Consider the following 13,345-nt stretch of genomic DNA (forward strand, 5'->3'; position numbering starts at 1 on the left):
AAATACTCACTGTTTGAAATGTATAACCACAAGACGTGAAGATTATATTTGTTAACATGCTTTTAGTGGCATAACCACTTACTAACCTTATCTGCACTGAAAAAACATTTCAAATTACTCAATAAATTCATGTAACCAAGGGAACTGAAATTAATAAAACAAAAGTGTCCTGTCAGCTTTACTTAATCCATTTGCATTGGGACAACGTGAATATTATGCAGTCTGCGTAGGGCACCAACTCTCTAGCAGGGCACCATCATACCCTGGGGGGGGGGACCAGAAACTCCATCAGCTGCCCTTACTTGGCCACGAGCTCGCACTGTCTCACCGCGCCTTCGCACCGTGCACCCCACAAATCCCCCCAGAATAATTTAACAGAATAATTTCTGTTAAAGGGATGGTTCACCCAAAAATGAAATTAATTTACTCACCCTCATGCCATCCCCAGATGTGTATGACTTTCTTTCTTCAGCAGATCACAAATGAAGATTTGTAAATTTCTTTTTCCGTACAATGCAAGTGATGGTGATCAGACATTTGTAGCTCCAAAAATCACCTAAAGGAAACATAAAAGAAATCTATAAGAATCCAGATCTTCAGAAGCAATAGATGTGGGTGAGAAACAGATAAAAATGTATGTCCTTTTTTTAAACTCTACATCTCCACTTTCACTTTTACATCTGAAAGTCACATGAGGTATATCTGAAAGTGAAAGTTAAAGTAAAGATTTAGTGTAAAAAAGGACTTAAATCTTTATCCTTTTCTCACCCACACCTATTATATTGCTTTTACGGACATACAGAGCTGAGATATTCTTCAAATTTTTGTATGTGTTCTGCTAAAGAAAGAAAGTCATACATATCTGGGATGGCATGAGGGTGAGTAAATGATCAGTGAATTTTTTTGGTTGAATGTGGCAGGGTGAGCAAAAGAAAGACTCCATGAAACTCCCCTCCTTGATCGAAGGCACATGGGGTGGCGGCATCCTTGGCAGCCTGTCTCCCCATGCCTGCGGAAGTTGAGAGGGGAAGGCGTCCCGGTCTCTAGCCTGTCGGCCGCAATTCACGCTGACCTCTCTGACGTCGCATCTAACTTGTGGTCTGAGGTGTTGGTCCAGCTACTCAGCTAACTCGGCCGAACCCACCACGCTCTGCACCTGGGTCTGCGAGAATGCCAGTGGGCACACAGGGAGAATAGATGCCAGCTCCCCAAGAAGAGGCGGGCTCTGTGTTTATTTGGCAGCAGCTGATGAGGCTGAACACAAATCAGGTGTGCCTCATTCAGTGCTGGGTGTAATGCATTACTAAGTAATGTATTACTGTAATTAAATTACTTTTTTTTAATAAGGGATTACTCTTCATTTTTTAGTAATTTAATTAGTTACTTCTGTTGTGATTGCATTAAATACTGTGCAGAATATAGAACAATTCAATATAAGACAATAGTGAATTTAAAATCAAAATTTAACGTCTAATGTGAAAATATATGTTTTCTAATTTAACGTGGCCCCCTTCAATTCTTTGGCCAGTTCAAGAATAATTTATTTGATTTTAAATGATTTATTTGAAAGAATTAAAAGAACAGTACAAGGATATACATGAAACTGTTCATCTGGTCGAGGTTGATATGCGTTTTAGAAAATAAGTAGTAAAACGTAATGCAACTACTTTTCAGACAGAGTAATTAGTACAGTAATCTAATTACACTGTAGAAGATGTAATTAGTAGTTAGGAATTAATGACTTATTTAGAGTAGCTTACCCAACACTGGCCTCATTTCCCCGCTACCCAAACTTAGCTTATTAATTGTGTGCCTCTTCTCTTCTCCTGTCCAACTCCTGTCATGAGCCATGGTGAAGTACAATCCTCAGAGACGGGGTTCCTCAGTGAACTATCCCTTTAAGTTGTAGTTTGGGGGGTTTGAAGAGTGAGTCTTGGTTGAGAACCAATACATTTTGTGTATTCTACATATTGCTTTATCCATCCGACAACAAAGCATTTGACATGTGACATGCTGGTAATTATGACTTTGTCAGTGGGAAGTTGGATAATTCAAAGTCATGTGAAGGCAGCATTAAAGTATAGCCTTAAGGACTTCTGTGTAAACCTCACCTCTTTTTTTTGTCCTCAGCTATCTGAAGATGTTCTACAGCGCATGAGAAATGCTGGTCAAACCCCTGAACCAAGTCAGCCATTCAATAATAAAGAAAACCAAGGTATAACATAAAATTTGCATCAAATTATCTCATGTCAGTTATTAGGGTAGTAGAGTATACTTTATACTGTATGTTTATTATAGAAAGTGCTGAAGTGTAATATATGTGGCCTAAAATGAAAGGTGTCCATGTTCAAGAAATACAGTGGGATATTTATGATTTAATGCAGGTTTGTTATAATCATTTACATTTTTCAATGATCTTGCAGGACAGCAGACTCAACCTTCCAGCACATCTGAAACTTCACCTCCAAAAACTCAGACCAGGACCACTTTTCCTGACACTAAAGAGGAGCTAAGGAAGAGGTACTATTGCCTTGTACATTACAAGAAAGAGCAACCAAATGTTTCCAATCAGCCACCGTTACATTTTGTGTCAGGAGTTTGGACTGAAAAACTGTTTATATCTCAACATCTTGCAACACTCTGGACAGAACTCTGTGTCCCATCGAGCTGGCTCAATTAAACTGACCAAATCAGTAAGATGGCATTCGTGTTATTCCAAAAACAAACAAGACCCATATGGCTCACCTAACATGACTCTTTATGCTAAATAAACCCATGTTGCATGGGTGTAAAGTAGATTTCCAAACACTTCATTTTGATGCTTATTATCTGAGAATATATTAATCAGATGTGCATAATGACACAAGCTCAAAATACTGTTGCTCCTGGATGCCATTCAAGGATGAGTCATGTAGTCAAAGCAAACATTAGAACAAGGACAAAACACTACCACTTAGTGGTCAGATTCAGAACTGCAGTTGTTGAATTATGGCTTGGCACATGGCAGGTAAATAATAGAGTATGTGTGTGTGTTTGCACAGGTATGAGCAGCAGCAGGCCATTATACAAGAGGAGCTGTCTCGCATTGCACAGAAAGAGAGAGAGGCAGCACGGCAGGACATCACACGAGCAGTGCAGAGAGAGAGAGTGCAGACGCGGCAGGAGTTTGAGAAAGCCAAACAGCTGGTGAGATACTTCAGCACAGCACTTGAGTACACAAGTATAACGACACATTCAAATGCATTCTGACTCAACTGCACCCTGTGTTGAGCAGCATTTTGTTTTGTCTGTCATTGCTTGGTGATGTAGAGGTAGATATCAGACAAATTATTGTGACGTCACTCAACAAGTAATCACACGTTGTTCAGTTGTGAAGCTTTTTATGATGAATTTACAAACATTAAAGCACCATGGTACTATCATGTTTTTACATTGTAATAACAATAACCAATGGTAATATGTGTTTTGGACATAAATCATGGTTTCCTTTAAAGTAAATTGGAGTACCATGCAAATATTTGCCAGTACAATGGTATTACTGTCTGCGGTGCTATTCAGGGAGTTTGGGGACCTGATCACCCTGATTAGGGTTTATTTTGCAGTAATTATAATGACTGACTGACTATCCCTTACAAGAATTTGCCCCCTTCGACAATCTGAGTAAACACAAAATACAGTTTTCAAATATACATATTTTTTTATTGAAGCAAAAAATGTATCCAACACCTATGTGAAAAACGAACTGCCCCCTTAAACTTAATACCTGGTTGTGCCACCTTTAGCAGCAGCAACAACTGCAACCAAATGCTTCCGATAATTGGAGGTCAGTCTTTCGCAATGCTGTGGTGGAATTTTGACACACTCTTCTTTACAGATCTTCTTTAGTTCAGCCACATTGGTGGGGTTTTTAGCATTAAGTGCCCATTTAAGGTCCTGCCACAGCATCTAAATTGGGTTCAAATCAGGACTTTGGCTAGGTCACTCCCAAACGTTTTTGCTTCTTTTGAACCATTCAGAGGTGGACTTACTCCTATGCTTTGGATCATTGTCTTGCTGGTAGCAGAATTCACATTTTCCTCAATTATCGCAAGTCGCCCTGAAGCAGCAAAGCATCCCCACACCATTACACTACCACCACCATGATTGACCATAGGTGTGATGTTCTTTTTGTAGAAATCGGTGTTTGGTTTACGCCAAATGTAACGGGACCCCTGTCTTCCAAACTGTTCAACTTTTGACTCATCGGTCCACAGAACATTCTCTCAAAAGGGAGTATGAGAATCCTCAAAGATTGTTTTGGCAAAATTCAGATGAGCCTTAATGTTCCTCTGGGCTAGTATTGGTTTTCGCCTCACCACTCTTCCATGGATGGCATTTTTGCCAAGTGTCTTTTTGAAAGTGGAGTCATAAACAGTGACCTTTATTTATGCGAGAGAGACCGACAGTTCCTTGGATGTTGTCCGTGGCTTTTTTGTGATTTCCTGGATGAGTCATAGCTGTGCTCTTGGAGGAATTTTGGAAGATTGGCCACTTCTGGGAAGGTTCACTACTGTGCCAAGTTTTCTCCATTTGGAGATAATGACCCTCCCTGTAGTTCTTTGGAGTCCTAGAGCCTTTGAAATAGCTTTCTAACCCTTCCCAGACTGATGTATTTCAATCACCTTTTTCCTCATCATTTCTGGAATTTCTTTAGACCTTGGCATAGTGTTCTACTGGGTGAAACCTTTTAGTCAAATTCATGCAGCTGAAAATTTCTATTGAGGTGTTGATTTGATTGAACAGGGCTGGCAGTAATCAGGCCTGGGTGTGGCTAGTCCAGCTAAACCCATTATGAATGCAGTTTCATAGAGTTGGGGATTTAGTAACTAGGGGGACAAATACTTTTTCACACAGACGCAGTTGGTAAATTTTTTAAAAACTGTATTTTGTATTCACGCAGATTGCCTTTGTTTTATGTTCGATTTTGTTTTTGCATTTTTGAAACAATTTAGTATGAGATACACATAAAAACAGGAAATACTTTTTCACAGCACTCTAGGTTCAACAGGTTTATTCTCTGTTGGACATGTAGCAGGTTGTTGAATACATATCCAGGAATAGGATTTGGAACTGAGAACCGGTTCCCCTCCTGCAAAATGGTGCCAATACGCATCTCTTAATAGCGTAGCTGAGATTATATTCTTTTCACCACAGTTGTACAGAGCGGTTATCTGAGTTAATGTAGACTTTGTCAGTTCGAACCATTCTGGCCATTCTCTGATAACCTCTCTCATCAACAGAACTGTCCCTCACTGGATGTTTTTTGTTTTTGGCACCATTTGGAGTAAATTCTAGAGACTGTTGTGTGTGAAAATCCCAGGAGATCAGCAGTTAGAGAAATACTCAAACCAGTCTGTTTGGCACCAACAACCTTCCATGCAATTATTTAATCAGCCAATCGTGTGGCAGCAGTGCAGTGCATAAAATCATTCAGATATGGGTCAGGAGCTTCAGTTAATGTTCATATCAACCATCAGAATGCGGAAAAATTTGATCTCAGTGATTTTGACCATGACATGATTGTTTGTGCCAGACGGGCTGGTTTGAGTATTTCTATAACTGCTGATCTCCTGGGATATTCACATACAACAGTCTCTAGAATTTACTTAGAATGGCGTCGAAAACAAAAAACATCCAGTGAGCGACAGTTCTGTAGATGGAAATGCCTCGTTGATGAGAGAGGTCAACCGAGAATGGCCAGACTGGTTCGAACTGACAAAGTCTACGCTAACTCCGATAACTCAGGGGATTGATCCTTAAGGGATTGAGTCCATTCGTTCTTGGGACCCTGATAAGAGTTAAACCTTGCACATGTCGTCTTTTCTTAGACAGGGAATTGGACAATTTTGTGAGTGTGATGTTGTACTTGATAGTCCATGCCTGAGGACCATAAGGGACATGTTGTCTTATATGACCTCTGACATGTACTGGACACTTAATAGAAAAGCATCCCTTGGGCTGAAGATTTGAAGAGTGTGCAATGTGTGTGTGTGGAGGAAGGTTGTAAAGGTAATTATGGTAATTATCAATCCCTGAATATTTCTCTTGTCCAAACTTAGTATCTTATTAGCAGATGTGTGAACATGCCTAGATGTCACCTAAGCCCTTAGGTTGGTCGGTTTGTGTGGATTTCTGTACTGATGTGTTATCTATCATACCATGCGATTCTCGTCTGGTTTTGCTTCACGACCCAGATTTTGCAAATACACATCTTACTTGGTTTATTGTTCAGAAGTGGAGATGAACTGTGTCTGAATGTTTTTTTGGCATGCACATAGATCCTGTTTGCTCAGTTTTATTTGTAAGTACAAGATAAATCACCTTGCATTTGCCAAGACTATTCCAGGTGTGTTGTGGGTGGGCTTGCATGCCATTCTTGCTTTTTTGAGCCTGTCTAGAATCAGAATCAGCTTTATTGCCAATTATGCACTTGGTGACAGAAGCTTCCAGTGCACAAACAATACAACAACAAGACAGAGATAATAATACAAAATAGAATACAAATAAAAAGTGAATAGGAAATATTACAGTTGAAGTCAGAAGTTTACAGTCACTCAGGTTGAAGTCATTAAAACACATTTTTAACCACTCCACAGATTTCATATAAGCAAACTTATCTACTTTGTGCATGACACAAGTCATTTTTCCAACAGTTGTTAACAGACAGATTGCTTCACATTTAATTGACTTTATCACAATTCCTGAGGGTCAGAAGTTTAAGTACACTAGGTAAACTGTGCCTTTAAGCAGCATGGAAAATTCCAGAAATTATGTCAACCCTTTAGAAAATTTGCCAATTAACTTCTCACAGGAGGTGTACAGAATTGGTGTACATGTGGATGTATTTTAAGGCCTACTTTCAAACACAATACCTCTTTGTTGACATCATGGTAAAATTAAAAGAAATCAGCCAAGACCTCTGAAAAATTTTTGGACTTCCACAAGTCTAGTTCATCCTTTGAAGCAATTTCTAAAGGCATGAAGGTACCACATTCATCTGTACAAACAATAGTTCTCCATTATAAACACCATGGGACCACACATCATACCACTCAGGAAGACTCAATCGGTCTCCTATTGATGAACATAGTTTTGTGTGAAAAGTGCAAATCAATCCCAGAACAACAGCCTTATGAAGATGCTGGAGGAAACCGGTAGATGCATGTATATACAATATATCCACAGTAAAACGAGTTCTATAGCAACATAACCTGAAAGGCTGCTCAACAAGGAAGAAGCCACTGCTCTAAAACCACCATAAAAATCCAGACTACAGTTTGCAAGTGCACATGGGGACCTTACTTTTTGGAGAAATTTCCTTTGGTCTGATGAAATAATTTTTACTGTTTGTCCATAATGACCATCGTTATGTTTGGAGAAAAAGAGTGAGGCTTGCAAGCTGAAGAACACCATCCTAACCATGAAGCATGGGGGTGGCAGCATCATGTTGTGGGGGTGCTTTGCTGGATACATTTTTATTTTAAAGTTATTTGCGTTAAGTATTTGCTTGTGGAGTCTCAACTTTGATTATCCCTTTACAAATTTGAGTGTATGTAAAGTTAAAATGTTGTACTCTTGTAAAGAATGTAGGTTAAGAATAATCAAAGATGAGACTCCGCTATCAAATACGTAACGCAAAATAGTTCGCTGGTTCGAACCCCACAGCCACCACCATTGTGTCCTTGAGCAAGGCACTTAACTCCAGGTTGCTCCGGTGGTATTGTCCCTGTAATAAGTGCACTGTAAGTCGCTTTGGATAAAAGGGTCTTGCCAAATGCATAAATGTAAATGTAAATGTAAATAACCTTAAATGGATTTTTTTTTTTTTTTTTTTTTTTTGCACCTATCCACACTACCAATGAGAAATTGTCTAATGACAGAGCAAGTTTTTTTTTTTAACCCAATTCCATTTTTGTTCCCTCTTGCTATGAATAGTTTTGCATTTTGATAAGATAAAGCCTGTTCACGCTTTGAGATAAGATTCGGTGTGAACAAGGCTTTCAATCCAAACAGTAGATTCCTATGGACCCATTTAAACAGGGAATTCAATTTTGTCCCCATGAGAGTTACGTTTTTGTTCAGCCTAACTAATATTTATTTTCTTTTGGTGCGCATATAAAAATCCCATTTACTTTTTTCATTAGGGCATTGAGGGAAGGGATTATCAATGGTAATATTAGCCATTAAAGACAGACCTTCTGTTGTTAATCAATGATACTGTATAAACTTCTGCTGAAGACATCAGACTGCGTTGGTTCTTCATTTTGAAAAATAATCGTATTTAATAGTGGAATTCATGGTGGAAAACTACACAACCCATGATCCTGTGGGGGTAAATCCGCCAATCAGAGAATCTGGCCAAATAAATTGCAGAAAAATAGCTCTGCAGTGACCACCCACTCTTATGACGCACAGCAAAAGACACATACATGTGAACATTTTGCAATTTTCATTAATTGATTCCAGTATATTTAACTTTAAATTAACTTTTACATTTACATTTATTCATTTGGCAGGAGCTTTTATCCAAAGCGACTTACAAAAGAGGAAAACATAAGCAAATCATCTTAAGGAGACAGTGGTACAAAAGTGCCATATTACAAAGTTTCACTAGCATCAGAATAGTATTCATAAACATAAACATCCGCTTCACGGATGGAGTTGGGGAAGTCATTCCACCAACGTGGTATGATGAAGCTGAAAGTCCAAGAAAGTGTTTTGGTGCCTCTTTGTGTTGGTACAACAAGGCGACGTTCCTTAGCCGAACGCAGGCTTCTAGTGAGTGTGTAGCTCTGCAGAAATGATTTTACGTATGTTGGAGCAGACCCAGTGACTGTTCTGTATGCCAGCATCAGAGCCTTTAATTTTATTGTGCATCATCCACTAGCCAGTGGAGAGAGACAAGGAGTGGTGTAACGTGCTCTCTTTGGTTCATTAAAGACCAGACGTGCTGCTGCATTCTGGATCATTTGCAGAGGTTTAATTGCACATGCATGGAGGCCTGCAATGAGAGCATTGCAGTAGTCCAGTCTAGTTATGACAAGTGACTGAACAAGAAGTTGTGTGGCATGTTCAGATAAGAAGGGTCTTCTCTTCCTGATGTTGTAGAGTGTACATCTACATGATCTTGTACAACTACATGAAAATTTAGTTTGTTATCAATGGTTACCCCTAGATTTCTGATCATTTTTGAAGGTGTTATTGTAGTCGAACCCAGTTGCATGGTGATATTGTGTTCAACAGCAGGGTTGGCTGGAAAGACCAGGAGTTCGGTTTTGGCTGGATTGAGTTGCTTGTGGTTTTCCTTCATCCAGGCCGAGATGTGTGCCAGGCAGGCAGAGATTCGAGCAGTCACGGTGGTGTCGTTAGCCTGGAAAGACAAGTAGAGTTGTGTGTCATCGGCGTAACGGTGGTATGAAAAACCATGTGCCTGAATGATGGGTCCCAGTGATGTTGTGTATATATAGAAGAGAAGTGGCCCAAGCACTGATCCCTAAGGTACCCCAGTAAGTAGTTGATGTGGCTTGGATACCTCATTTTAATAGTTTTATATTTTTCCATAATTTTTAATTCAATAAAAATTTTTTACAATGCTTCATGGGATTGTAGTTTAAAGGAATAATTCACCCAATAATGAAAATTCTTTAATTTACTCACCATCATGCCATCCCAGATGTGTATGATTTTCTTTAATCTGCTGAACACTAGGGCTGGGCGATAAAACAATATCGATATAAATCCATGATAAGCTTTTGAGGAATTTTCGATATTTAGTGCGTGTCGCTAAAACACAAGCAGTTCGGCTTTCTCAGGCTGCGTTTCCACTGGGGCGGACGAAATCTGCTCAAAGGCGCTCACAGCGCAAGGAGAGAGCTTGCTCTGCACCACTGCCAATCCTACGATCCACCTTGCGAGCATGACGCTCGGCTTTCATAGGAATGAATTTAAAACACACTCCGCTTCGCTCACAATGTGCCAGTAGTAACGTAGGGTCAGACTGGATGAACTTGCTAATGCTAGCAGCCTTGCTAAAGATTAGGTCACATCGGACACCGGATTGATTCCATCCGCATCGCAAGACTTTATGACAACGGTTGTGCCCTCTCATCGTCTCTAGTGAAGAGTGCGAAAGAACAACAGTGATGTGGACAACAGCTCTAATCTTTCTGTGCTGTAATCTTGAATATTGTTCTCTAGCACCAAACATGCATCATTTCTGCCCTGTCCCGCTCCGCACGCGTTGCCTCTTTTCCCTGCATGTGTGTATACATGAAGCGCCACATGAGTTAACGTGGTTTCAAAGCACCTTTTAGACCATAACATTTTCCCCTTCTTAATGTATCTTTATTAATCAGCATGTTACAAGCCTTTAATAATAAACAAATCGATTTCTGTTCTAATTTTGTGAAAATTAATTAGATGTCTGGAATGGATAAGGAAAGACTAAAATTACTAGTTGGTAGACTAGTCTCTCACTTTAATGAAAATATACAAATGTTTTTTTTTTATTTTTTTTATGTTTTCTAAATTTTCTCTCGGAACACCCCTGAACCCAAATTCAGCATCATTCCACAGTCACAAGTGCTTCTATGCCCCATACTTGGGTATCTGAATCTAAAGAAATATAAAAAAAATGTAATTTTAATGTCAAAATATTCCAACAAAAACTGGACTGCTGTCACTATGCTTCAGAACAAACAGAGGATCTTTTAACATTCATTTTCAATTGATAAACTATAACATGTTTTAATATTTTGGTAAAAGATCCCTCAGACCCCACTGCTTTGGCCATCTCTGGACCCCCTGTGCAGTTTTGTAGAGACTATTTTGACTGTTTAGAATTTATTTTTTCTTCTTTTCTTCCGTCAACTTTGAAATAATATGAAATATGAAAAAGATTATCATGATAACAATTTTGGCCATATCGCCCAGCCCTACTGAACACAAACAAAGATTTTTAGAAGAATATTTCAGCTCAGTAGATCCATACAATGCAAGTAAATGGGTACCAAACCTTTAAAGCTCCAAAAGCACATAAATACTGCAGGGGTTTAATTCATGTCTTCAGAAGCGATATGATTTTTGAAGGTGAGAAACGGAGCAATATTAAGATGAATATACTTATCAGTAGGTCCTGTTTTACTATCTGTCTCTTTCACATTCTGCTTCTTTTATTTATTTTTTGGCGATTTGCATTCTTTCTGTATAACGGCACTTACTGGGCAGGGGGGAGAATTTATTGTAAAAAAAGGACTTAAATATTGATCGTTTTCTCATCCACTCCCATCATTTCACTTAAGATGTGGGTTTAACCACAGGAGTCGTATGGATTACATTTATGCTGTCATTTTGTGCTTTTTGGAGCTTCAAAGTTCTGGCAACCATTCGCTTGCATTGTGAGGACCTACACAACTGAAATATTCTTCAAAAAATCTTTGTGTTCAGCAGAAGAAAGAGAGACCTACACATCTGGGATTGCATGCGGGTGAGTAAATGTTGAGAACAATTAGATTTTTCGGTGAACTATTCCTTTAAGTACCGTACACAGTCTTCCACCCATGTCTTTTTGTCCAAGTTTTCAAATACTTTTTTGCTTAAAAAGTTTGCAACGTTGTGATTCACCTTAGAACTGGTTGGTTTGTGGCTTATAACTCGGCTTATGAAGAATTTCCGGAAATCCCTATGGAAAAAAATGAATGGGAAAAGAATGGAACCAAGACGACTAAAAAAGTGTGCAGCACACTTGCACTCCATAGACTTCCACTCTAATGCTTTTGTTGCAGTTTTCCATTCATTACTATCTGGTATGATAATTGCTTAAGACACTGTCTTACAGAAAGAGCACTGTAAGAATATATTAAAATGCAATATTGTGTCACCCCCGCCCCTTGCTCTCTCACTTTGGCTACTGTAACAGTCATCCTGTGAAATGCACCATTCACACTCTGTTCATCTCCTGCCTTCCTGCATTTCTCCATCTGTCAATGCCTGTGCAGATGCCCTCCATGAGATCCCACTGTACAGTACAAGCCTTCACAAGATGAATAAAAAATAACAGAGACAAAGGGATAGAGATGGGGGTTGTGGGTAATTTTTTTTGGCTTTAAATGCATTTATGCCGTTCTCTGGCCTGCTGGCGAGGAGAGGTGATAAGTTGCATTTGCATTTGGCACTCTCTTTCCACAGTTCCATTAAAAAGCTTGTCTCATTAACAGTGCTACACATTTGCCGCCGAGCTGCCCGCCCGCTCCTTGAGCTCAGATGTTACTTATGCATGAGATATGCTAAAATAATCTGAGTGCTCCTGTGCCTGGCTTATCTCTCCACGATACGGGCTCTGGTCTTCCTCCAGCCTCTCGTATCTGATTTTATGTCAGATGAATGATTTTTTTCATATCTGATTTTTGAGTGTGCGTGCCAATGTTGTTACATCATTAAATAGAGCTTAACATCTGCATGTGAATGGAGTGATGGCGGTGTAGAGCTTCCGGTGAGCATAGTTCATTATAATCAGCACTGTCGTTTAGGGACTTATTCAGATTTAGTCTATTTTAGTCATCAACAAAATTCACAATGATATAGAAGTCTGACTGTTCTGTAGTTCAGCTTTTTACAAATACTTTCTTGTTGTATTCACATGATTCTTGTGCATTTTGGCTTCCTTTTTTTGAAGACAACAAAATGTATGTAAAATAACAGTGTAAATCCTCTTGTTAGACACTAGATGGCAGAATAGCTCTTTAAGACAATGCCATTGCCTTTCAAGCAATTCTCAAGATAACGCCCCATCAAGTCTCCATAAATTTTCAGCGCTAATTCGTATTGTGAAATATGTCAGTGGGGTTTATTGTTACAGTATTTTAATTCAGCCTGATTTGTAATAGTCAATGTTTTTTGTTCTTTTTGTTTAAGTTCTTTCTCTCAAAGTGAGGAAATATCTAAATGGAATGGCAAGACAGGCTTCCAGCTGTCAAGCGTTTATTCTTTCGGTCTGCTGGTGTAAATGCGTGCTTTTATCATTCTGAGAGTTTTAATTTGGGGGGTGGGGGGCTTTTGTCTCGCAATAAACTAAAATCCCATGAAGCATTGCAAATTATGTAATTTGGAAAAAATAGTACTAGAATTTTGGTGCAAATCTTTTTATTTTATTATTTTTGTTTATACTGTATATTTGCTTTACTTTTATTTTTTCACATTAATTGTATGTTATTGAAAAGGTGAGGCATTCAAATAATGTTTTTATTTTATTTTATTGTTAGTATGCCAAACAAATAAATAGAAAAAGACAAAAAAATTACCAAAACGG

General features: G+C 38.9%; 1 protein-coding gene across 2 annotated transcripts in view; it reads left to right on the top strand.

The window, feature by feature from the left end:
- Positions 1-13,345, top strand: part of LOC127628850 (MICOS complex subunit mic25a-like) — a 91,410-nt gene that overhangs the window by 1,186 nt on the left and 76,879 nt on the right. For both annotated transcript variants that reach the window (XM_052105788.1, XM_052105789.1), the window contains exons 3-5: positions 2,131-2,215; positions 2,424-2,520; positions 3,042-3,186. In XM_052105788.1, the coding sequence (XP_051961748.1) occupies positions 2,131-2,215; positions 2,424-2,520; positions 3,042-3,186 (327 nt within the window). The remainder of the gene's footprint in view (positions 1-2,130; positions 2,216-2,423; positions 2,521-3,041; positions 3,187-13,345) is intronic.

This window comes from Xyrauchen texanus, chromosome 35 (genome assembly GCF_025860055.1).
Source record: "Xyrauchen texanus isolate HMW12.3.18 chromosome 35, RBS_HiC_50CHRs, whole genome shotgun sequence".
Lineage (NCBI taxonomy): Eukaryota > Metazoa > Chordata > Actinopteri > Cypriniformes > Catostomidae > Xyrauchen > Xyrauchen texanus.